A 27,197-nucleotide genomic window follows, 5' to 3' on the forward strand; every position below is an offset into this window, starting at 1 on the left:
GAAATCATAAAAAGATTTATAATATTCGTATTCATCCTAATGTACAAATGAAGAAAACAAAATTACCAAACATGTTTGCCGACATGCATGTCAGCGCACAAATGTGTTCTTTGGTGAAAAAGTTTGGAAGTTGGTATTGAGAAGATATTTCTTCTTGAGAACAGTTGATGAATGAGGCATAATGTTACTTTGAAATGATATGGAAATGTTCATTGATCTGATTTGATCTGATTACCTTCGCATTGAAAATGCGGAAGGTTATGTTTTGATCGCCGTGTATTCATTTATTTATTTGTATGCGTGTTATTCGCATAACAAAAAAAGTTTTAAACCGAATCGCATGAAATTTGGTGGGATGATTGGTTATTATCCGGGGACCATTTGATTAGAGTTTGGGATCGATCAGGTCAAAGGTCAAGGTCATGAAAAGGTCAACATCTTCTTGAATCGCATGAAATTTGGTGGGATGATTGGTTATTATCCGGGAACCATTTGATTAGATTTTGGGATCAATCAGGTCAAGGTCATGGATAGGTCAAAATCATTTTTTTACCATAGCACGGTCAATTTCTATCCAATTGGCATGCAACTAATGCCAAAATGTTCATAATTCAATGCCCAATCTTGTGATATGCGAAGGTATGCGCTCTCCCGAGTGGCCGTTCTAGTTTGATCTGATTTGATGGGGGAGGCTATAAGACACAATGTCAATTTGAGTAACTGGACCTCTCTGGACCTGTGTAACATGTGGTCACGTCAGGCACAACTTTGCTGCATCAAGCGTGAGAGAAGAGATATATATGTTACTAAAGGTTGCCCAATACCATACGGATATTTGGTCAATATCTTTTATACCAGTAGATACTTAGAAGTACTTTTTATTATACTTTCAAATGTTAACACAAAAGAGGTTGCCTATGCAGACATTATATCATTAAACACAAGGGAAAACTAGCCTCTAGATGTAGCTCTCAAAGGGCACCAGACTGATGTATTTAACTTAAAAATGCACACAAAAGTCTCTCTGTATGTTTCCATAAACAATGAATAATCGTGTTACATAATCATGATCTCAATATTGATCAAGACATTGTGATTACGATTGTTGCCATTGTCGAGCAGGCTTATTTTGAATCTACTTACTTGGAGGTCTTTGATGTTTGGGAAGGGAATTCCAATGGTGATCACGGCCCTGGCATTGTCATCAGTGAAGTCTAGTCCTTCACTCACTTTCCCCCGACAGACAGCGATCAGCAATGCTCCATCTATAACAAATACATCACATACACAACAGTATGTGTCAACGCTATAAATATAATGTAATGTAAAATCCTAGAACAATTCCATCGTAAATTATGATGATGTCAGCAGCAGTGCAGCTGTCCAAATGACAACTTAAATTTAAATTCATCTGGTCCAAAGGTCATTGGGACAGAAACATGTCTCACCTCGTTCTTCCTCACAGCACGTGATGGCATCGTAGTACTTCTGAAGCAGTTCGTCAAAATCTCCTTTGCCACCACCGCGGGGCTCTGTGATTACAGCTTTCCGTTGTTCCAGCTTCTTCCAGAGACCAGTGTTGGTCCATCGCTCTCGCAGCTTGTCCAGCATCTATTTAAATCACAGGAGGAATCATGTAAAGCGAGATGCCAATGTCAGTCCATCAATTTGGTCTGGACTGGATCCCATGAACTACCTGTACTGGGTGGATTGCACGACATATTACATATTTTAAAGCTCTAGTTAGTATATAGTAGTTTGTTCATTCATATTTTGAAACAATATAGATCATTATAAGTTAAGCACCCCCAGCAGTATACTGTATACCGTTAAAATTAGTTCTGCCTTTAAGAGATCCAACATTGATTTTTCAGATCAAGTTTAAAAACAGTGATGACGTTTGTCGTTTTTTGAAGCTTTTATTATCCACGCCCAATATACGCTGAACACTGTCCGTTTCAACAAGGACTGTCGGGGCTGTACCTAACAATTCAAAGCCCTCATTAAAATTGTTGACATTCAAATTTGTGTAATTAACCTATTGGTGGAATAGTCCACTGTTCCTCTCTGTGGTGGAGAGGAGGACACTGAAGAAATGATTGTCCATATTGGAGAACCCGGACCAGCCTCTCCACCACCGACTGCAGGGACAGCGGAGCACGTTCTCCAACAGACTGCTTCAGCTCTGCTTCACAAGGACAGATACAGGAGAACATTCCAGATACAGGAGAACATTCCTGATACAGGAGAACATTCCTGATACAGGAGAACATTCCAGATACAGGAGAACATTCCTGCAAACCTCAATAACACTTTATAATAAATCACCTCTGGCCAAATCCTCCTCAAATTGAACATCAATAAACCTTGCACTGCTGTCACTTTATACTTTAGATACACCGTATAGACTATCATTTGATTTTTTACATTTTCATTTCCTTTATTATTTAAATTCTTAAATGTAATATGCCCTGCTATTTTCTTTTCTTTTCTTGTAAAAAATGTTTTGCTGCTGCTTCAAGAAATTCACCCCCAGGGATGAATAAAGTGAAATCTAATCTAATCTGTAGTAACGAGCGGGTAAATAGGCTTTGAAGCGTGAAAGTACGCTGTAACATGGCATATAAAGCCCTCTGATGCAAATTTGTAATTTGTAATATCGGGTTCTACAAAAAACCTGAATTGAAATATGTAGACAACTGGATTGATCGAAATAGGAGGATATCCATTATGTCAGATGCCTGTTAACACCGTATGACACTTTCAATGTCAGAAACATTGAGCTTAAAATAAAGAACTACGCATTTAGCTCCCTGTGTTTGCTCCCGTACTTGCTGTAAATCTGAAAAAAAATCCCTGTTCTTGTACTATTGTCGCTGCACATTGATCTAAAAGCCCTCATCCTAGCATGGCCCCACTCATATCTGTGGTGTGCAGATTACATCCTTGAATAAGCATGGCTTCACAATCAAAGAGCAGCTCCACAGGATTGGAAATGTGTTATACGGTCAAGTAGAAGTTCTTCTTGTAGTCAGCAGAAAACTTCTCAACAGGCCAATAGAGTAGCCAGATGCAGATGGCGCCACCATATGCAGGAAGGTGGGGAGTATTCTATAACATCTTGTCCCCAACAGTACATCCATTCTATTTATGAACAGCCTACTCAAGTGCTCCTCATAAACACCATACAGAAAGCAACATTTAGTGCAACACAAGAGTGTTGATAAGTCCAGTGTGAATGCCTCATAGTAGTGAAATGAAGCATGGGGAGGATGACATCAGTTTGGTGCCTCCTAAAGGAAGTCAGTCAGGAATTTGCATCAATAAAACATTGCACATCACTAAATATTCAGTGTTACATCGACAAAGAACCCCACAACCCCTTACGTGCGTCTTCAAGAAAACGGTTTGTCCTCCAATGGCTTTCCAGTGCATCTTGAGTGGGAGATGAATAACGCATGTTATGTACTTGAGGCAGATCTACTTCTAAACAAAACAGCCATTATCTGCCAGGCTGCACTTGGATAGGAGCTGATGTGAGGTCCTGGGACAGGGAGGTCTATGTGTACAGATTGTAACGCCCTATGAAGCAAATTTTCACTTTGTGATAATGGGCTATACAGAATAAACTGAACTAAATTGAATTCCACGACACGAAGTGTACCGAGGAAAAACTCTCACTGATGAAAAAACATGCAACAGGGACAGTCTTGCAGCCAACATAATCATATAAACTTGATTTAACAGGGCAGCAAAGACCTTTAAAAACAAGGTTTTTCCATTCAGATTGGACCAGTGCTATACAAACAGCCATGGACGAAAGACCAAACGATAATTGTGAGTATTATTCTGATGCGAGAGATGAGACTATAATTTTCCATCCATGTATGATGACTAAAAGCCCATCTCTTTGGGGATGGGCTTTTAGTCATCATACATGGATGGGAATGTCAACTATCAACTATCTGCCAGGCTTGCAGGAAAAACTCAGAACTGAATTTGAAACATGCGGACAGGGAACTCTCAATCCAAGACAAGCGGCTGCATGGCTGATGCCACAACTCACTTACTAGTCTTTGTCCTGTGGTGCTTTGGGACCAAGTGGATGTTATGGACAGTCCTTGGCTGGCACTAAAAGCAAAGTCCATGACCCTATGAGGTTTCTTTGTCATTATCAAGATACGCCTTTCAGTCTGGCAGCAGAATATAGAGTCCTTCAGGAATCCAGAGACTCCTCGGCTTCAAAATGTTCTCCTTATGACACGCCGAACTCCACCACAGGCTCCTCCTCAAACTTCTAAATACCACTTCTCACAGGCAACTCTGGGAAACGAGAGTCCAAGGGGCCACTGCCTTGTTTAGAGTATTGATGCACCGATACGAATATCTGTCCGACTCAAGACTCAAATAGCCAGATCGGTGGCAAAAGGCCGATCTGGTATCGGATGACCTTATTTTGATAAAGAACAATTCAGTACATTTATATCTATGTATTTCTTTGTAGCATTTATTTTCACAAATGTCAGTAGGCAATGTTGAAGTTAAGCCTGATGTTGTCTTTCACAAAAAGAATGGTATCAGTCTCTTCCAAACAGTGAGGCATACGCTGTATTAACTAAACACTGACGTTAGATCGGTAATATCGGCCGATACCGAGGTGTGTATATCAGAATAGGGAATGAAAGAGTTGAATCGGTGCATCTCTAGTGTCGAGGTAACCTTAATAAGGCTACATGTAGTTGCTATTGCATTAATGACCGCACCTTTCCCCACTAAATATTTGACATTCTGCGCTCCAAGAGTCAGTTTCCATGATGGATGCCTGTTGCTTTTGGATGCCATATAATTGGAAACACAGCAGGCCTCTTCATATAACCTTGCTGCTGGTGTTCCCACAACTTCACAGCCCCTTGTTACTTCTTAAGGCCCCAATGAGTTATGGCCAGGCCAGTTGATCAACGAGATTCAGGTATTGGACAAACCCGGATGACAGATTTCCTGATACAGGCAAGGTTGCTTCTCACTGTGAATAAGTTATCAAGTGGTTTTTGAATGACTTTTTTAATCAGGAAAATTCCTCCACATCCATTGAGGCTGAGATTCTTGTAAGACTTTATGGTGGTGGAAACCGGAGGACCCGGAGGAAACCCACGCAGGCACGAGGAGAACATGCAAACTCCACACAGAAAGGACCTGGAACGACCGGGATTCGAACCCAGGGCCTTCTTGCTGTGAGGCGACAGTGCTAACCACTGAGCCACCGTGCTGCCCAAATATCATACATGCTGGAGAAATTGCAGGGAGGGGACAGCGAATCACCACCACGTCTTCTGGAGCTGCCCCAAATTATAAATATTCTGGGAGAGCACTTGGACAATTATGCAACACATTCTGGGATAACAGATTAAATTTACATGCAAATCACTCTATTTGGGTAATCTACCAGAAGGAATAACAGGAAAGGACAGGTACCTCCTAAACATACAAACAGAAGCAGCAAAAAAAAGCAATAACTCGTAAATGGTTACAAACCGACCCCCCCTCACAGAAAACTGGACTGAAATAATTAAAGAATGACCTTCCTTCTGAGAGTGAGAAGGGATATATCCATAGCATAGCTAGATGGATAAAATGGACAAAATATACCGGTTTGTCAAAATAAGAAAGTTGGCAAGTGACACGCCCTCCTTAACCTCACAGGATTTTGGACGTTGTTGACGCCAAGATATATATATATATATATATAAACACACCCTGTGAAAATAACTCTTTGAATATATATTTTTTATTACTAGAGATCTGTTTGTTGGACCGATTTTATGATTGACTGACAACGTTGGCGAAGTGTTGCATTGTTGTTTTGATTGTTATGTTTCCTTATTTACAATTATTTTCCTGCTTAAACATTTATTTTTGTGTTTACTTGGCCAGATGCATGGTTAACTTTGTATTTATTTCATGCATTGATTCTTTTGAAGGTTGTATTTCATGTTAAACTGTAAAAATACCTAAATAAAATATTAATTATAAATAAAAGGTACATCTGAGGTACCATTCTGTTCAATAACGTTGAATTACAATATGTTCTTTTCGTGGTGGTCGTTGGTCATCGTGAAAAGGCCTAAAGACATCAATGATCAAATACTTCAACTAACTAGCCACCCGTTTTGATAAATCTAATCCTCACTGATTCAGGAAATGTACCTGGTTCAACAACACCATCCATACATTCACATTAGACTGTGTTCAAGTTCAACCAAGGTGTTTCCCTCAGTTAGACGAGCCAGTCCAACTGCATGGATGTAGGTGTGAAGCCGAGAATCTTGTTGTGGAGTCAAATGGTTCTTCGGCACCTTCAGCAAAGGCTTTCAGCCATGCAAGTGTTTGACACTCAACACGGACGCAAGAATTACACAAAGGGGCACCTTCGTGAATAATTCATGGTCAACCTCTGACAGAGACCTGGTGTTTCGTTGGCACTGAGCTATAAAATGTCGATCTACATGCTCAACTACACACCTCTTCGTATTCTTCAAAGAAAACCACAGGTAGCAGATATTTAAGAGAACTGCCTTTCAAACAAGTATGGTAACTAGGTTAAGCACTATAAATTACATTCCACTGTATTTTAGAAATGAGAATGTAAAATCAGAAACTATCGGATACGTACATATAGAGATATTAGCTTTATAGGATATTAGTGCATCTCAGGAAAATAAGCTATTGTTGTACTCGTCTTCAAAAGACGATAAAATTGTCACTTAAAAGTGAATTAATTTGTTGGACAGCCGTTCTTAAGAGGAGCAGTTACGAGGCCCAGGTAACATAAATTGAATGAGCGGTATTTAGTAGCACAACAAAGTGTGAATTATGTATTGCCCTTTCCAGACATGCTAGGTGCTATGCTCAGCCGCTGCCAGTGACACAGGAAAGTGGGCCACATTTTCCTGCCAATTGGGACAATGAGGTGGAACAACGAGATAGAAGCAGTGAACTGTAGTCTCTCGCACTTTTACACGTCGCCCCCTCTCCCCCCCCATCCTTCTCTCTCATCTCCCCCTACTATCTCCCCATCTTTCACCTCCTTTGCATCCAGCCTCCCTCGATCTCCTTCCCCGTGTCCCTGGTGTCAGCGAGCTGTGTGGCGACACATCGCAGCTCCTCGAGTGCCTGCTGAATTATGAAACGGGTTTGGAGGCGACAGCATTAATGAAACATGCAGCCAGGAGCCACATTTCGCAGCGGCGAGGGGAGACGTGTTGTTACGGCGTAAATTATTTAGACCCAAAATATCACAGTAACCATCACGCCAAGAATGGTGGCGAGAAGCCACCTGCCACCTCTGGCCTTCCACTCTTCCCTCGTCGTCTGCTCTACACATCCCGGCCACGCTGGTGGGGAGGACAGCAGGCTGCACAAACACAGCCTGCTGCAGAAAGAAGACACTCTTTTCTTATTCGTATTCAGAGCTGGATATGCAGAACTCCCCTTATGTAAATACTGCATATTGTCTGTTTGCCTATTCTCTACAGGCTGAAACATAATCATAATTTGACATTTGTGACATATATTGTTAATCTTAATTTTCGAAATGGGATATTCTGTTTACGGAAAAACATTGATATTTAACTTGCTGCTGTTCCTCTCATTGGAGCAGGTTCAGAAAAAACAAACAATTCAAAGACATTATCTTGACCCGGAGAGGTTGGAATGAATGTTTTTCACTGTTAAATTAAATGAATAATGGATTAAAAAGTAACTTTACAGTAGTAATTGTTGCCTTTCTTTCTTATTTAATCTCCAAAGTTTCCACATTATGTTTAATTGGATTTCAAACGTAATGACATACTTTGCTACTGTGGTTGAAGGCGATATCATAACAAGGAGACAACTGACCTGTTAAATCTGAAACTCTAAGCCTCCCAAAAAGGCTCCAGCTTAGTCACACAGCAGTAAGACTGAAGTTTCCACTGTTAAAACTCATATTAAACATCACCTTAGCTCTAAAATAATCAGGAGGCATATGCTACACTGGGCAAATTGACCCATTACATTACATTACATGTCATTTAGCAGACGCTTTTATCCAAAGCGACTTACAATAAGTGCATTTCAACCTAGAGTACAAACTAAGAACAACAAGAATACAGGAAGTAACATTTCCTCAACATAGTCGAACTACAAAAGTACCATAAGTAAGTGCTATCTAAGTGCCACTGTGCAATCACCTACAGGAGCAGCGTAAATGCGATGTTGGCTGTGGCCGAGAGGGAGAGTTGATATCGATTCTTGAGAGGTTCCTGGCAGTCCGGGTGCCAACACAGAGCTGTTGAAGGTGAGGTGATAGTCAGGTGGGTGGGGCCTTTCCTGGAGGAATAGTAGCTCAATCCTCTCCAAGTTACCCGGGGTGCGCGGTCTTTAAGGAAGAGAGAGAAAGAGTGTGTGCCTAGGATCCCCCCCCCAGGTCAGAAGAGATCAGGATCTGGTGGTTCACGGTGTCAAATGCTGCAGAAAGGTCGAGGAGGAGGAGGACAGAGAGAGAGAGGCTGCTCTCTAGCAGTGTGGAAGCTGCCAGAAGACAGGAGGAGTCCGTCTCTGGTGATGTGCCCAGACTTGAATCAGAAGAAGGTTGTCACTGTACTTGTGAGATAGGGAGAGGAAGCTCTCAAGCTCAAGATTTTGGAGAGAAGGAGAAGAAGAGAGAGAGGAGAAGTCTGTGTGCTGACTCGGTTTAGTGTGGGCTCCCTTTCTTCAGGAGGTTGACTCTTCGCCTCCTTCAGAGGAAACAGCCAGTTGAGAGCCAGAGGAGCCTGGAGAATGGGAGACGGGGTCAAGAGGGGGCGAGGTGGGTGGTCGGTCGGAAAGGAGGTCACCAAGCTACTTGATTGGGACAAGGGGGGTAAAGAAGAGGAGAGAGGGGATGGAAGTTAGTGTTGGTGAGAGGTGATAGAAGATGGATGTGTAAGAGGGCGTATATGCGCCTATCTGTGTGTAAGTGGTAGTAGCAAAGTGGCAAAAGCAAAAGGAAGTGGGAGGGGGGGACAGGGGGGGGAGGAGGAGTTGGAAAAAGATAGAGAGTTTTTTTTAGAGAAGAGAGAATGAACTGATTTGGTCAGGTGAAGCTTTTTGCTTTGGGAGTAGAGAGAGAGAGAAGGAGGAGGAGAGATATAAGAGCAAACTTCCGCTTTGATTCGATTTGCATTTATTTCATTTTCCGCGGGCCGTCAGAGGGTGGCTCTTCAAGACCGAGTCCGATGACAACCACGGAGCCGGGAGAGGATTTTAACCGGGTCGTTAAGGACAGACAGGGAAGAGAGGAGAGTGTCTGCGGCGAGAGTTAGGGATGCAGTGAGAAGCGGTCAGTTGGGGGAGGCTGAGGGAGAGCAGAGGGATGGAGAGAGGAGAGGGTTAGGTGGTGCGTAATGTACGCAGTGCAGCAGAGAGCCCGTAGGATGGGGTGTCAGTAGCAGAGGAGTAGAGCCAGAGAGTAAGAGATAAGTCACGCAGTGAGGATGGAGAGAGAGAGGTTTGAGGTAGAGCAGTTTCTTGTGAAAAAAAGAGTAGTCAAGGAGCAAGGGACTGTAGGAGGGAGAAGGAGTAGGAGGGAGATAAAGAAGAGAGGTTAAAGGAATGATTTAGTAACTTCCTGTTTAAGGACTTAAGTCTGACAGGCGGGGGCTAGAAGGATGGACTGGGGGGGAGGGTTCCAAGGGAGTCAAGAAATCTCCCAAAGAACCAGGGACGTGTAGAACAACAATGTGAAGTTGGACCGATGAGTAACGTCACCGATGAAACCCAAAAGTCAGTGGGATAAAGCGGGTAGGGATACAGAAACACCATGTGGGTGAGATGAGTAAACTGTACCTCCACCCCCACCAGAGGGTCTGGGTGTGTGGCTAAGGAGGCAGAGGAGGAGAGAGCAGCCGGTGGCGTGTTGTCTGCTGCTGATCAGGTCTCAGTGAGAAGTCAGAGTCAAGCGACTGCTCCACAGCAAACCAGAGATGAAGTCGGCCTTGCGGTTGGCTGACTGACAGTTCAGAGCCTCCTGTGACCCGGGTGGGTGTGTATAGTAGAAGGGCGGGGAGGAAGGATAACAGAGGACATGAATGACGCGTCTCCTATATTCTAATAGGTAGAGATACGCACAGGTAAAAAAAAGACATATTCAAAAATGAGAAAAATCAGCCACCCTCAAGACTCCAGACTCGACTGACAGCTCCTACTTCTCTGTCTTTGTCCTCCGAGTCTTAAATCCGATGGAGTCACACACTGGCGCTACAGCAAACCGGCGAAAATCAAGAGGAGCCCAAGTTAAATTACCTCCGCCAGCAGCCTCACTTACCGTTGGCTTTTTTTGGCTTTTGATCATTCAAATGAGACTCAATATGAACATGGATCCAATCAGTGAGCTTTCATCAACAAATACAACAGTAACTTTAGCAGATAAAACTAGTTTAAAGAAGATACTTAGCAGGATCCAAGTAGTCAGTAGTCTCGCCTCACAGGTAGAAAATGCACACTGAATGAATGAATGAATGAATGAATTCAAAGTGCTTCCAAAACACAGACAGAAACAGTCTCACTTTGAGATAGCAGGGCTTCTGGAGCTGTGCGATTGGTGCTTCAGATACCTCGGAGCTGCTGAGCACAGTGTGTGCTGGCGGGTGTTCACCCAACAGTCCGGGTTGACTTTTATTTGACACGCGCTCAGCAGAGCCCAGGCGCCAGCGCTGGGTGCGTCTTCACACAGACAGCGAGGCGACATCACCTAATGGCCCCTTATCTCCATCTCCCTTAAAAGCATCTTGTATTTCCCGCCATCTTTTCACCTCTTTTTTTATATATATAAACCATCAGTCCCCTTCTTCGAGGGAGCATTGATCCCTTCCATTAACTGGATGGCTGAAGAGCTACAAAACCACACACTGGTGCAGACTACCAGGGAAGGTGTGTGTGTGTGTGTGTGTGTGTGTGTGTCCGTGATATCTTAAAAATGAAATGTATCGAGCTGTGCGCTAATACACAACATTTTTTAAGTGTTCTTTGAACAAATTTTACTGGATGGCACCAAAGCGAATGCTTGAAAATGGCAAATACATATTATGGTCAGTTCTTATTTTGTCAATATACAGTGCATCCAGAAAGTATTCAGAGCGCTTCACTTTTTCCACATTTTGTTATGTTACAGCCTTGTTCCAAAATGGATTAAATTCATTATTTTCCTCAACATTCTACACACAACAACCCATAATGACAAAGTGAAACTGTTTTTTGCACATTTTTGCACATTTATTAAAAATAAAGAACGAAAACATAACATGTACATAAGTATTCACAGCCTTTGCTCAATACTTTGTTGAAGCACCTTTGGCAGCAATTACAGCCTCAAGTCTTCTTGGGTGTGATTCCACAAGCGTGGCACACCTATTTCTGGGCAGTTTCTCCCATTCTTCTTTGCAGAACCTCTCAAGTTCCATCAGGTTGGATGGGGAGCGTCGGTGCACAGCCATTTTCAGATCTCTCCAGAGATGTTCAATCGGGTTCAAGTCAGGGCTCTGGCTGGGCCACTCGAGGACATTCAGAGTTGTCCCGAAGCCACTCCTTTGTTATCTCGGCTGTGTGCTTCGGGTCGTTGTCCTGTTGGAAGATGAACCGTCGCCCCAGTCTGAGGTCCAGAGCGCTTTGGAGCATGTTTTCATCGAGGATGTCTCTGTACATTGCTGCATTCATCTTTCCCTCAATCCTGACTATAGTCTCCCAGTTCCTCCCACTGAAAAACATCCCCACAGCATGATGCTGCCACCACCATGCTTCACTGTAGGGATGGTATTGGCCAGGTGATGAGCAGTGCCTGGTTTCCTCCAGACATGACGCTTGGCATTCAGGCCAAAGAGTTCAATCTTTGTTTCATCAGACCAGAGAATTTTGTTTCTCATGGTCTGAAAGTCCTTCAGGTGCTTTTTTGCAAACTCTAGGCGGGCTGTCATGTGCTTTTTACTGAGGAGTGGCTTCCGTCTGGCCACTCGACCAAACAGGCCTGATTTGTGGAGTGCTGCAGAGATGGTTGTCCTTCTGGAAGGTTCTCCTCTCTTCATAGAACAACGCTGGAGCTCTGTCAGAGTGACCATCGGGTTCCTGGTCACCTCCCTGACTAAGGCCCTTCTCCCCCGATCGCTCAGTCTGGCTGGGCGGCCAACTCTAGGAAGAGTCCTGGTGGTTCCAAACTTCTTCCATATCCGGATGATGGAGGCCACTGTGCTCATTGGGACTTTCAATGCTGCAGAAATCTTTCTGTACCCTTCGCCAGATCTGTGCCTCGATACAATTCTGTCTCGGAGGTCTATAGATAATTCCTTGAACTTCATGGCTTGGTTTATGCTCTGATATGCACTGTCAACTGTGATACCTTATAGACAGGTGTGTGCCTTTCTCAATCATGTCCAATCAACTGAATTTAGCACAGGTGGACTCCAATCAAACATCTCAAGGATGATCAGAGGAAACAGGATGCACCTGAGCTAAATTTTGAGTGTCATGGCAAAGGCTGTGAATACTTATGTGCATGTTATGTTTACGTTCTTTATTTTTAACAGATTTGCAAAAATTTGCAAAAAACAGTTTTCACTTTGTCATTATGGGTTGTTGTGTGTAGAATGTTGAGGAAAATAATGAATTTAATCCATTTTGGAATAAGGCTGTAACATAACAAAATGTGGAAAAAATGAAGCGCTGTGAATACTTTCCGGATGCACTGTACCTGCCGTAAGAAGATAATAAAATGTAACTTAACAGACTGTGTGTGTTCAAGTGTGATTTTGTGGAAGCAGAGAACTCGCCTCGAGGTACATCTCCTTGACACAGCAGGCCTTTTTGGCTCACTCCGTTCTGACCTACCCTCTCTGTGTTGCGCACACACACACACAACACACAACCACACGGGACTCAGCGGCACCAATGAGTCCTCCACAGGCTCCAATTAATACCCCAGCCCTTCATCTCCTCATCTTTAAGAGCGGGCGGCAGATTAAATATTTATGCATCAGCAGAGAGAGCGATATAGAAGACTCCTACATGGCTATCAATAATTAAAAAAAGAAAGAAAAACATCCCACAGCGCATAGTCGCTCCTCGGCTGGCATCACAGACTGACAAAAAGGAAGGTAAAATGAGAAACCGACCAGACCCAGAGTCTCGCTTTCCCTCACAGTTTAGATGGCGGTGTCATCAGCTGCTTGAGAATGCAACTGGATAGCAAGCACACAAGGACTGCTGGGAAACCAAACCAACATTCACTGCATGTGACCAGTTGAAATAGAAGTTGAACTCAATCCATGCAAGTATGCAAAAGCTACATTTTCCAAGGGCAAAACTAATAACTGTGACGGTCTAAGTGGTTGCAAGATGATTACACTCAGTCCTGCATTTAGAAAGCAGACAAACTATCCACTATCTTTCACCGCTTATCCTGTTTAAGGTTGTATATATATCTGCGACAGTGCCAGCCACCCCGTGTTTAGCCCCGTTGATATTACTGGGAAACATGACTTCTAGAATCTATTCAAATAAAAATGGGCTCACTCTTAGGTCACTTTCATAATACGTTCTGCTGCTGCCCCGTCTGCACAGCAGTAGTGTTTTGATCCCGTTGTGGCAGCTCCCGTCTCACAGCAGTGCATTAAAATACAGTAAAACAAGTGTGTGTGTGTGTGTGTGTGTGTGTTTGTCTATGTGTGTGCATGTGTGTGTGTTGTGGGGGAGGTGGTCATAATGACTTTAAGCTCAAACGTATCATGTTTCCCACATTAAGTATGATTATTGACCAAAATTGCTTAGTGACCAAAGTCATACGTAACATGTGCAATGTGGACAAACACAATGCTAAATGAAATCCACTTGTCCTTAAGTAAGCTAATGTGACAACTGAGCTACTGTGAACATTAATTATTCATGACCAAAAACACAGAACAAACAAGGGGGACAAAGTGTCTCTGAGTGCCCTCGAAGAAGCGCCCCATTAACTGAAAGAGGATATAGTTCCACGACCATGACGGCTTTTAACAAGACCCTGACAAGTACCTTTATTGATTAGTTGTGATCTATTGTAACATATGACACAGCTTATTAGCAGCGGCATCTATTGGAATCCAGTTTACGCTTTGAACAACTTTTTGTTTAGCAAGTTAATATAATACCTTCAAACAACCAAAACTCTGGACATGACTCAAATGTGTGGGTTCTAGCTCCTCCCAGTGGCAGGATGTAGAAATAAATGTTCCAATTGCAAACTATTCCCCATCACCTCAATGTAATTGTGAGTACATTTAGATTTATAACTGCCCAAACACAAATACATATAGATATAATTATATTTGTGTATTCCGCTAAGTTCATCTGTAGAACAGAATATACTTCCTTCATCTTGTTGTGGAAATGTTGGTGCGTATGACAATATTTTAGCCTCATTCCTCTACCTGATACCCCGGTGGTGTGAAACATACTAAAAACATAATTAAAAGTGTTATGCAGGATTACTTTTGTATCTCCTGACCCTCGGCATACATAAAATGACCAGGTGCAAAAGAACCCACGGCAAAGCATCCAGTGTGTCGTAAGGCACGACTCTGAAATGTCACACTGCAACGCGTGTTTATTGTGGTTATACAAGTGTAATAACTGGCACTGTTAGCTTGCTGCTAGCCCGCCGTGTTAATGCATGTCTGTACTGCATGCAGCAGACTATTTTCTTTCCTTTTTTTTTTCTTCTCTCAGCGAAAGCATTTTGTTAGGAGAGAAACAATACGCAGCACCACTGTACTCAAATTCTACAAGTAGTATATTACTAATAAGGACCTAATTAGTGGATTCTAATCTTTATTCAATTTGAACGTCAACGTTATGAATGAAGTTTCTCTCTTATTCCGTCTCTCACACCATGATCATCATATACCGTGTGGTTTGGTTCTCCTCTTTGTTTTGCATTCATAAGAAGTAATCATAAGTAATTCCACACCCTATGTTTCCTGTTGTAGTGGAGAATGTCTTTGTGGTATTTACCTTGTAGGAAGGCAAAAAGCAGAGCACCCCCTTGGCCACGACCTGGCAGACTTTGAGCAGCAGCGCCCCCACCTCGTCCTGGAAGGCATACGTTTCAGTATGTTGGAAGGTGGCACAGAGTTTTCTGCCCTGGGGTCCTTCACCAACAGTGCCCACCCAAACCTGAGGAGAGGGCATTAGAACTGCTGAGGTCATATCACCAATATACTTCATATAATCAATATATCGGTGCATTATCAGAAGCCCAAAGAAAAATATATCCTGGTATTGTCAGCTTTTTCAAAAAACGGTTGTAAGTCCAAGTTACAACAATATTAATCAAATACTCAGACTCTGACATCTGCTGGACAAAAGAGGTATGATCTGTTGACAGGGCTGATGTTTTAAATTGGGTGATACACCTTAAAGCTTAAACTTAATTGATGATATCATCATACATCTCTTTTTGACACATAGCTTTTAGGAAGCTGAGGGATTTCACAGATCGACCAACTTGCGCCACAAATAACCCGACTGACCTGGGACTTGTTGATAACATGGTTGGCCTCCAGCTGGATGGAGAATTTCACCCCAAGTTCAGAGGAGAAGGAGCCCATGGGAGACAAAGTTCCTGATGTCAGCACAATGCTGTGCACCAACTTACGGAAGTCGGAGAAAGCCTGGGAGATACAGACACAATGAACCTCCAAGGACTGTTTCAGGTGTAAATGATGGCATCAATATACCCTTTATAATATTTGTTGTGATACACTTGGCAGGTAACCTTTACTTCAGACTCAATAAGTCATACATTTATGCTTATAGACTCCAGTAATAGATCGGTGTGGCCTACATGGCATGATGTGCCATCTCTAACCTCTCACCACAGCGGGGTTGAGGCACCAGAAGCTGAGTGTGAGGACTTCTGTCTTGACTCGGGCGCTGTGGCGTTGCCTGGGGTGTGGCCGAACAAAGCCCTGGGCATCAGGCGTATCAGGTGGGACCTGGTTCGTCCAAGCGTAGCTCTTCTGCAGCGCTATCCGGTAGTCTTCAGCAACCCTACAGAGACACAGACACCTGAGCGATCGTTCAATTCTAAACCAATTTACAATAGTTACTCTGGAGCACTGGCACGACAGAGGATTTTGATCGAGCGGATTTCTTTAGTTTGTCTCTCACCTGCAATTGTCCTCAGAGGAGTAGATGAAGCCCAGCACCATGAAGAGATTTTTCAGGACAATGACGGCTGCCGAGCTGATGGTTTGGACCTGAACCGCCTCCTCTTTACCATTGATGAGACAACGCTCCTCTTTCTCCAACACTGCTGCCAGGTTTTTCTGTCACAGTGGAAGATATGCGAGGAATAAAACACAGTGCTGATTAATACAGGACATCCAAAATCAAACAAGAACGTGCAGAACATGCACAGTCGTCCTTTTGGTGTCAAACTTTAAATGCATACACGTCACAGTGAAAATGCCTTGAATGGCGTGATAAACATGGTAATAGACACCTGCAGCATGGTCAACATGTTGTGTGATTTTTTTTCTCCTCGACATTGGGAAGTGACTGTAAAGCTCTGTCCCGACCCAAAATAAACCAACAGATTTGGCACTAAATGAGACACACAGCCTCAAAGTATCTCCATGACATGTTGGCCTGGGATTGACTGAGCCAAACAATTGTGAACTGCACCAATCAGCAAACGACAGGGGATAGAGTCTTAGAAACATCTGATAGGCGTTACTGAAATACAGTGAAGCTTGATTTACTACGCCTGTCAATCTTATACAGCCGGCTATTATTATTTATCTATTTATGGACATTTTCAGGGATTACTGTGGCCAGTAAACATGATTGCTGTCCCATTACACACCTACAAGTAAAGCATAGATATCTGGTGTACCTTCAGATTCTTGAAGGTGTCAGCAGTGATGCCCATGTTGTGAAAGATGCCCAGTACATCCTTTCCATTCCAGACTTTACAGGAGCTCTCGTATCCCCGTTCAGACATCAGGCCGTGGCTCTCCTGGATCCAGCTACACCGTGGTCAAAAAGACATTCTTAGTAAAGATCTACTCAAACTTTGAGCGCCACAGATGAGCAATTCATTCACTGAATCACTAACTTGATCAGGCTGTAGCAGAAGTCCCTAAGTGACTCATGTTTGGATCGCCTGATGTTGTTGTTGACCATGCTGTCAAGCTCATCCCTGGTCATCAGCAGACTGTGGTGATCCAAAGTGTAGCTGGCACTCTCCCTGGCACAGTCCTCAATGTTGTGGGCTTCGTCCAGCACCACGATCTGGCCTTCCAGGTTGATCTCCATCTGGTGAAAATGACCATTAAAAGCAAGAGAGGAAGAGGAAGGAAAATGAACAATATGAGAGAGGAAGAAGAGAGGAGAGGAAGAAGAGAGGAGAGGAAGAAGAGGAAGCGGTTTATCCCTCAACCCTCCACATGGTCTGGAACTAATCTTGTTGCTCCCTTACGGATGTTCTATAATTCCTGCACCCTCTCTTCTCTTCCCTCCTCTACTCACACTCTCTCTGATCATTGGGTCCAGCAGGTAGTTATATGGACAGAAGATGATGGAGGCTTCCTGCATGAGTTCTCGGGCAGCATAGTAGGAGCATGACCGGATCCGCTTGCCCAGTGCGACAAAGTCCTCAATGTCCCAGGCGTCTTTCAGTCCGTGGACCCGCTGTAGTGTGCGCTGGTCCCGCATCCTCTGGACACCATGGTAGTAGCGGCATGACTTGCCCTGTAAAACAAACATTTTTCATTCAAAGAAAGCAACATTTAACGGATATTGGAAGCTGCAGTTTGACGGATCCAATAGAGTCCATTTCATTGCAGGAACGTAACACTACACAGATCTTCACCTTTTGGAGACCAGTTCCTGGAACTAAATGTGGGCTCAGCTCCGGAACTCAACTTCCAGGCACCTCTACGGTTTGTCAGCAGTGTCGTCATTCATGAATGGCAAGTGTATCATAAGATCACAAAAACTATGACTATCTGAGCTCACCCATTTTGATTTGAAGACTTTTCTTTCTTTATGTTGACCTAAGTGCTCGAATGGTAGAATTTGGTTTGACGAAACCACTTAAGAGACTATGGCCCTCGAAGTTGACATATTGGATCCCGACCCCACCTAAAGACACTGAAGATGCTTTGCTCAACTCATGTGGACTAGACGGTATGTGTGGACGCTTCCTTTGGTTTCTACCTGATGCTGCTTCAACAGACCGTTATATTTCATTTTCTCTAATTTAACTGGAGGTGGCATACAGTACTTCAGAGGCTTCCTGTGATCAGGTCTTCCAGTTATTGTAGTGGCTGACATGTCCTGACACTCATACAGTAAAGGCAGATTTATCATGTACCGAGCCCCAATTACACTGTCAACAGAGGTGTCTGCTTCAGATGTCCCACCCTGTTATTTATATTTTTAAAGCTTGATGTTACAGTCAAACACAAAGTCTATACACCGGTAGACTCGGCAACCTCCGGACACAGTAATACTCTCTGGATGAAATGGTCTGCCTCTTACAATCATGTGTTAAGCTTTGACACTTTGCTGAAATGGAACATGGTGAGCTCAGTGAAAGGAGAGTTGGGGGGATTAATAGACATGCAGCCACATTTGGGAAAGTCATGACAGGTTACAGTGCAGTTGAAACAGTTGGAGGTGTTTTGACTGACGTCGTCCATGTCGGAATCTGTGCGTCGACACAGCATGGCCACCTGACACTAACTAGAATGGACACACAGAGCATCAGTAGCACCACTCAAGTGAGGGGTACTGACTGAGCCAGCTATTGCCATGGGAGGCAAACACCTCCACTGACATAGTTACAGGAGGAGCCTCGACTTTAGGACAGCATGGGGTTTACAAGTGTTTCGTTTCTCAAAAAAACAAACAGGGAATGACTATCAATAGGGCAGGTTTCAGGTTGGGTATTACTTAGAGCTTAAAGTGTGTATGTAAGTGTTCATCCTCACATCTTTGGCCTGCAGCAGATCCTTGCAGCGTTCATTGCGGTTGAAGTGAGGCGCCACCTCTACGTTGACACATGTGTGACCTCTACTGGATAAGATGGTCATTGGCACTCCGGAGTAAACAGTTCGCTTCAGCTCGTGGGTGATCTGAGTTATCTGTTTATGTGTGCGAGTGCCAAAGAAGATCTTGGGAATCTTCTTTTTTCTGTCACCCTCTTTGTCCTTCATACCGTCTTTAGCTGGAGGACACGGGCAGCGGGAGCAGGGTTCAGGGGGCTGGAAAGAGAAAGAGACAAATACTGAGCGGTGGTTCGCTGAACAGTTCAACAGCTCACAGGACCCGAGTCCAAGACCTTGTTCGGTGAAATAAAAATACTAGCAACTGTCTTTTACACTGCTGAGTCGAAATCCATGCCTCCCATTGCCCTCCAATTAGTTGCCAAATAATAAAAAAGACAATTGGTCATTTGTATAAAAACACATAAATCAAATGATTCGGAAATAAATTATTTTATGTTCATATAAATGTTTACTTTGCCACAACGTTTTCCTGAAGAAGCTCCTTTTTAACTTCACCTGGTGTTTTTTGCATGATCCAAACAGCATATGGATGTGACACACAGCTCGTGTACCCGAGACCGACAACTATCCACCGCTGCCCTCTAAAACCAACCGCCCAACACATCCTCACTATCGCACCAACAAAACATACATGCTACATTGTTTAATAATGAGAAGGTTGGCCAGTTGTCTATTTCTAAGGCCTAACTAGCAGTGGTACTTATTTATTTATAAAGCCACTGTGACGAGATGAACATCTTACATCTCATCTTTTTATGTAAACGCTTGATTCCAATCAGTATGCATGTTTCCAGTAACATATTGTGATAAAATTCGCTTGGTAATTGAATGGTAACATGGCTAATATTTTTTTTAATAGAGCTGAGAACAGTCTGGCTGGGTCCTTCCCGAGCAGCGCCATGGAGATGAGCCACGCCAGGGCCCTCTCTGCCCCTGCTTCGGGTGGAGCGAACCCATGGTGCTACGTAAAGATTAATGTATCACTGGATGTCATGTACACAGGCATCTAATGTTATCATTTGAGGTATTAAATACAGAAAATGTTCTTTGTAATGTGAATGCTGTTCAGTGGATGATGCTACATACGGCTCATCCAGGACTCATCACTATTATCCACTGGCTAAAGAGTCTCTGACAGACTGCCTCGTATCCTCTTCTGATCAACACATGGAGAAGCATAAAGAATCTGCATCATACATAAGGTGTCCTGTCACTTTCCGCCAGATGACCTTTGGAGTCTGAAAGATGATAGGCCACCATTGTGGCGATGGAGAAAATCTAGCTGCTTTCAAATTGGCCGCCCGACGACGTGGCGGATATACACCCCCACCCCCTTACAGCTGAAGTGTAGCCGGCAACGCTTATGAAACCGATCCTGCTTATGTGTTGAGCTCTTTGACCATTTGGTCGCTCACACACACAACATCCAATCACAGGCCTCTCCAATCCATTATGATAGCTCTAATCTAAAATATACCATCAATATTATCAATAGTACATTCTCAGCTACACAAAACTGACATAAAAAAGGTGATTAGTAGGCAGTGTGACGCGGTCATTATGACTCTTGTATGACACTACATTTCAGAACAAACCAGCTTCCAAAGTCCACTTGTTACTAGATCAGTGGATGCTGTCCAGGAGAAGTAAGCATCACATTAAACTGTACAGTTATATAATGTATGGTCCTGTGGTTTCTAAATTTAGATGGGTATTGCTCATACAGTTAGATAACATAAAAGAGTATGAGGATACAGGATACAAGGGGTGGCTTAACCAATAGCACACTAGCAGTAAGTGTGCTAAAGCCTCGGCTATTGCATGCCGAATGACCTCGTCCACAGATATTTGCAGTTGTGTTTTTTTTTTTTTTACAGTCGTTTGATTCTTTTTTCTCACTCACATTCCACATTCTACTCGGCCCGATTGGCTGGTTTGTTTTGTGTATTGTTGATTAAAAAGATTGGAGCAAGGTTAATCATTTCCACTCAGAGGTGAATGTTTTCATGAAGCGCTCTTGTAGAGTGCTCTCACACTTTTTTTTTGTTTTAAATGTTGATGCATGTTTTTACATACATACATGGAATTTGTTGGAGAAACTGGGAGTTCAGTGTCTTGCTCAACGACACTTCGACATATTGGGAGAGCGGGGATCGAACCGGCTACCTTTCGGTCACAGGACGACCACTCCATGCGTTTCCCTGTATTATCGTTGGATATATCAGCCAATGGGCTGTACTGTAAAATCATTGATCAGGTCCTCTTTATGGCAATATTCAATTTACTGTTTTTTGTTGCCAAATTCTCTAGCAATCCTTCCTCATAAATAAACTCAATTGATTTTCCAGAAGTGTAACTACAGACCACTTTTGATTTAAATATTAATGGTTGGTGACCGCCTGAAACTAATCCTCACAAGGCAGTTTTACTATCCGATGAGCCTCAAGTTACATCTGATATTGTGGCATTTGCTAAACATCTAATGGCGTCAGACCAGTGGGTCAACATATGCACCTTGTCACCAATCCATGAGAATATCTTTTGACATTTCTATGCAGATTACCAAATTGTTCTCAATATTGAATTAACAAAACCTGCTAACTTAGCAAACAAGTTTATCCCTAAAGCCTCAACAAATTACCTGAACGATTCCGCATAAGAATGAATGGTATGTGTTGTCAGGCATCGCTACTTATCAGAGATCAGAAGGTAGCACTTCTGATGACAGACGAGTGGCTCGAGTTACTGGGCGGCTCAGATTTTTCAAGCATGTTTGCCCTTCAAATATTACAATGTGCGATGGAGTGTAGGCCAAAGAGAGCCCTTAGATAGTCGACTCTCAGAGTTAAGAGGGATAACGAGCCCTGAACCCATGTGAAAAATAAACAGAGGTGCTGCAGGGTCCCAACACCAGTTCAAGTTCCCTTTCTCCTCTGGAACAGTTGCGCTTCACAGCCTGGGCCCTGAGCCCGATCACCTTACCTGCTGCTGCCACATTAAATGGAGCCATCCAAATATCCTGCCCCAAGATGCCTAATAATTACTTATTCATTGGCAGGTGGGGGGAGGAGTGGTTGGTTGGGGCAGTGGAGAAGGGCTCGCTGATGAATAGAGGCCCTTGTCAAAAGCTGGAGCAGGAAACAGCTGACACAAGAGTATCCTTTTACGCACCTGCCTCCTGAGATGCCAGGACAACAAGGTATCAAGCCTGGCCCCACAGGCCACAGCAGACACCCCCTCGAAAGGAATGTAGATAACTGGCAAAAGGGGCAATAGAGACGCCAACTCTGCTAGCAGCAAGAACATAACGGCTCCACTGGCGTTGCACCTCGGTCGCCGCCAGCAATAAGAATGCCTGCTTTGTCTTTCTATATGTCATGAGAGCAAACTCATTTTGTCTTTAAGACAGCCCAACAGGTACACTGTATATGGCAGGTGTACTATGTTTCTTTGGGTATACTACATTTCCTTAGCACAGGTAGCGTAGTTCCCTTAGTATACCTACACTTCCAGGTGTAAGTGTATGCAAAAGCTAAAGCTTTCTGGAATTGACGGAACAGAGGTCAGTGGTGTTACTGAACACCTCCGAATATTCAAAGGTAGGCTTCTGTTGCTCTGCTCCCTGCCAACACCTGAGAGATAGAAATCTCACACTCCACGGGGCCAGTCAGAGGGCAGTGAGAGGCCGCGGGCAGTGGATCACTTAGGTATCACTGGCGCCTCTCACTGGACGCCAATTTGCTCCTCATTCCACAGCTTTCGAGGGCTTGGAATTCACTCCAATAAGGGTAGGCTTCAATAGCCGATACTTCGGAAGACATGACACCGAACACCCCCTCCTTCCAACATGACCACACTGTGCAGGTAGGGGGCCCTGGCAAATATCTGCCCTCCAAAGCACCTGTTTATCCCTCGGGCGCAGTAACCAGCGGGTGAACCCCATTCAATATTTATCCCTGTGGCTTTCACAGATCAGCGGTCCAGGCAAGGCAAACCCTCTTAATTAAAACTGGAGCTTGCTTCAAAGGGCCCCATTCAAGCCGTCAGTCAGCGTTCGCGGGACAAAAGAGCCAGGGTCATGTAGCTGCAGGGAAACCAGAGACGGGCGCGCTTTTCGACTTCACTTTCTCTCCTCCTCTTTTTCCACCTACGACCGTCCACGGCTCCAAATCCGAGCCACACGCCTTTGGCAAGTTAGGACCCAGTTGTGAGGGTTTAACCATTCCGCTGATCCGCATACTGAACAGCGTTCTGTGAATTGAGCACGTCTAGTGATTAGGGCTAACCTGTTGGTCGTTTGGGATTGGAGAGCTCTCCGGAACATGGATTATTCACCAGAAACCACCTCAGATAGCTTTAGGATACACAGGTGTTACTTGATGCACCTAGTTCGGTTGTGTCGGACTGCAGAAATGTAGATTAAAATACTCAGTTGTCAGTTTATTAGCTCCACTTAACTAAACCAATGTCATCTAATAACAAGTGCGATAATAAACCTAGAGCTGAAAGAACTTGTCAATTCATTGAGGATGCACATCAAATAAATCAGCATCTACTTTGATAGTTGATTAAAATGGTAGACATGCAAAATGTGAGGATTTTCTGCTGTTCATTGCTAGACATGATAGTAAACTGACTATTCTTTGGTGTTTTGACTGAAGGTTGGATCAAGCAAGAAATGTCATTATCGCTCGTAAGTTTCAATGATATAGGCTTAATATCCTCTAACCTTAACCATCGCAACTAATTACCTGAGCCCAACCCTTATCCGAACCTAAAGCAAATACCAAACTGTCTGAAACCGAGTCTGAAATCTCAACCAGGACTTTGAAGAAGAGAGGACCTTCCCAAATAACCTCATTCTGAAGGTCTAAAACTCAAATTGGTCCTTTCAAAGCGCACACACACGCACGCACACACAATTTGCTTCATGTGAAGTCACACATATTCGTTTGTGAAAACATTAATTATCTGCAATGTTCAAGATTGTTGCGTTTTGAGCTCATACATGTTTGTAACTTTAACCACAGCCTTTGTCAATTTGATGGAGTACACCGCCACCCAGTGGTGTTGGTGAATATTACACTGAACCCATCGCTGACAGTGAAACCATCAAATAAGTTGTCCAAAACTAACTGAAGCACAGCAATGTGTTTCTATAGATAAGACATAGATATGACAATGATAGGGAGCGAATGTAAAATAATGTAGTTCCTTCACAGACATTTTAACATCTCATAAAGCACACGTCACATTTCATTATTTTTAAATGTCTTGGTAAACTGTACCAGCGAGCCAGCACGCACAATGGACCTTTTTCACAGCAGATCTCCTGACATTACGAGAAGAGCACAGTTGTAGGTATTGACATCAACGCTGACTGCATTCCACCGAGGTGTCCGGTTTACCGAACCTCGATGTTGTGCATGCTGCCTCACAGGAACTGAGACATTTAAAGAATGTCACCATTAACAAAATGAGGTACACCTGTGTTGTTGGAAGACCTGCAATTTAATGTGAATTTAAAGGCCAGGAATTCTACTTTTCCTTAAGAACAAGTCACAAAACAGAGAGCTCTGTATGAATAAGCAGTAAACAGGCAGACGTGTAGCTGTGTCATCAGGGCCTACAAACAAACACATGTAACGGTGAATCATCCGATCCTAATGGTGGAGGGACTCGTGCACTTTAGAAAAAGAAAGAGCCTCCTGTTGGTGGTGTCAGGGTTCATTCACATGTTGACCAATGGATTTCCAGGACCTTTCCATGACTTTAAATCAAATTTCCATGACCCAACATTTGGTGAAATCTCGGTGTATAAATGACGCAAATGGATGAGAGACAATAGTTTGATTAAAAGAATAAATATTGATCTAAATGTTTATTCTTTTAATCAAACTGCATAAATGAACATGTGAACATAACAAATTTCCATGACTTTTCCAAAACTTTAGGGATATTTTTAAAGGACTTTTCCAGGCCTGGAAATAACCATTTTTAAATTCCATTGCAAATATGCATTATGTTTCTGTCAGCCATCGTTTTTTAAATGGCACGCATCCGAGGAAACGCTAGCTACGCAACAGTGCTAAAAGACATTTGTTTCTACTCGATGATCTGTCGAGATTGGCATGGTGATACTCAACTGTATCTGCAGAATGTGAGACACAACTAGAGGTGCACGTAGTCATACACACACACGACTGAACACATAACCCTTAAGCCTTGTGAAGATAATAACTAGATATGTAAAGTACAAAAAGCACACACATATATAATATATATATATACACACATACATAAATATATATACACACACACATTATATATATATATACACTAGGGCTGTCAATCGATTAAAAAAAATTAACTAATTAATCGCACATTTTGAAATTAATTAATCGCAATTAAAAGTTTTTTTTTCTTCTTTTTAAAGACAAAACTTCACACAGAGCTGTGTTTCAAAGAGGCTCCTATCTATAAAGTGCCAGCGAGGTATTTAATATTGTGGATGATAAATTGTTTCTTCAGTGAAACATCCAGATTAGTTTTTTTTTAAGTATATTGAGACACATTGGTCCTGTCATCTTTAACACTGAACAGCAGCAGAACCAGTGGCCTTGGTAAACTAACTGACATTCAAATGTGTCACGTTAACCCTCTGGAGGCTGGGCTCATTTTATACATTTTACAAACAAATGTAAATTCAGCTTTTAAAGGCGTTTGCATATGACACATACCCACGTGTTATACATCAAACATTCCAGAACAATCTCAGCTCTATTCAATGAGGCTCAGTTGTCCTGGTGCCGTGTTCTCTGTCTTCTCTGACTGACAAGGCTGCTAATGAGCCTGACTTGTGAGGTGGGAGGTCCTTTGTGATTTACTGAGTGTTCATTGGTTGTTTTTTTCGCAAAATGTTGACAGACAAACGGATTGACAAATCACGTTGAAGGTTTCGTGTGACGAGTTCTCTCCGCGCCGCGTCACCCGACATGTCGCCCCTCCGTTCCTCTGTGTATCGGAGGGGGAGGAAGGAGGAGCAGGAGGAAACCCGACTGATTCATCCACGAGTTTAAACTGATTTCTGCTCCTTATTTTCGCGGAGAAATAATTGTTTTAAAAACGGAAACAGTGTTAAACCGTACTGCCGCGGTTTGACACTCAGAGGAGTGTAAAAACTTCAACGCACACCGGAAGTAAACAAAGTTGCGTTAATTGCGTTAAAATATTTTAGTGCGTTAACGCGGCCAAATTAATCGCATAGATTAACGCGTTAACTCTGAAAGCCCTAATATATACACACATATATATATATATATACACATACACACACACATATATATACACACATATGTATATATATAAATATATATTTACATATATAAATATTAGTGCTGTGAAAAATAACGCGTTAACTCAGTTAATTCAATTACAGGTTTAACTAGTTGGTTTTTTTTTACGCATTTAACGCATGCGCAGAATGAGCTTCCAATCCGTCTGTTGTTGGTCGTCGGGACGAAAAAAAAGTCACTTGCAAAATGAGCTTCCAATCCACCACTTCAATCTGAACTCTGTCCGCTCTCATGCAGACGGTCTGTTCATCGGTAAAGATCCTTCCGCAGGTTCACCTACGGAAACCTTGTGACGACTTTTACTTCCTGTAGATCAGGGGTCTCAACACGCGATCGACGTAGTGTTGGCAGATCGCATGACATTAAAGAGATTGGCCCGCCCCCTGACATGTTCTCTATAGCACGTCTTTGTTCTTTTATTAAACTAAACGTCTGTTGTTGATCGTATCTCCACAGCAGCATGTCATTTCTGTCTCTTCGCGTTGCGTTAACACTTATCGATCTCCGTCTCGCACGCCACAGAGCTCCGTGCGCCCACATCGGGACCGAGCAAAAAAAAAGTCACTTGTCAATCTGTCCCCGTGTCCGGGCCGGTGAGGTTTCAGCTTTGCAGCGGTGTCCCCGCCGTCCCTTTCATCACGGCCCAGTTCATGAAGAAAACCCACACAGTCAGTTTGCCTCAGCAGCTGCTAGAGGAAGACTAGAGGCCTTTAGATTGTATCAT

The 27,197-nt window shown here is 43.2% G+C and overlaps 1 protein-coding gene across 8 annotated transcripts in view; it reads right to left on the reverse strand.

The window, feature by feature from the left end:
• Window positions 1–27,197, reverse strand: part of brip1 (BRCA1 interacting helicase 1) — a 104,006-nt gene that overhangs the window by 70,611 nt on the left and 6,198 nt on the right. For all 8 annotated transcript variants that reach the window (XM_056440601.1, XM_056440599.1, XM_056440598.1 and 5 more), the window contains 10 exons: window positions 19,041–19,313; window positions 17,575–17,796; window positions 17,162–17,361; window positions 16,940–17,072; window positions 16,213–16,370; window positions 15,918–16,092; window positions 15,573–15,713; window positions 15,055–15,216; window positions 1,449–1,611; window positions 1,144–1,265 (listed from right to left, as the gene is read on the reverse strand). In XM_056440601.1, the coding sequence (XP_056296576.1) occupies window positions 1,144–1,265; window positions 1,449–1,611; window positions 15,055–15,216; window positions 15,573–15,713; window positions 15,918–16,092; window positions 16,213–16,370; window positions 16,940–17,072; window positions 17,162–17,361; window positions 17,575–17,796; window positions 19,041–19,313 (1,749 nt within the window). The remainder of the gene's footprint in view (window positions 1–1,143; window positions 1,266–1,448; window positions 1,612–15,054; window positions 15,217–15,572; window positions 15,714–15,917; window positions 16,093–16,212; window positions 16,371–16,939; window positions 17,073–17,161; window positions 17,362–17,574; window positions 17,797–19,040; window positions 19,314–27,197) is intronic.

This window comes from Pseudoliparis swirei, chromosome 20, assembly GCF_029220125.1.
Source record: "Pseudoliparis swirei isolate HS2019 ecotype Mariana Trench chromosome 20, NWPU_hadal_v1, whole genome shotgun sequence".
Classification (NCBI taxonomy): domain Eukaryota; kingdom Metazoa; phylum Chordata; class Actinopteri; order Perciformes; family Liparidae; genus Pseudoliparis; species Pseudoliparis swirei.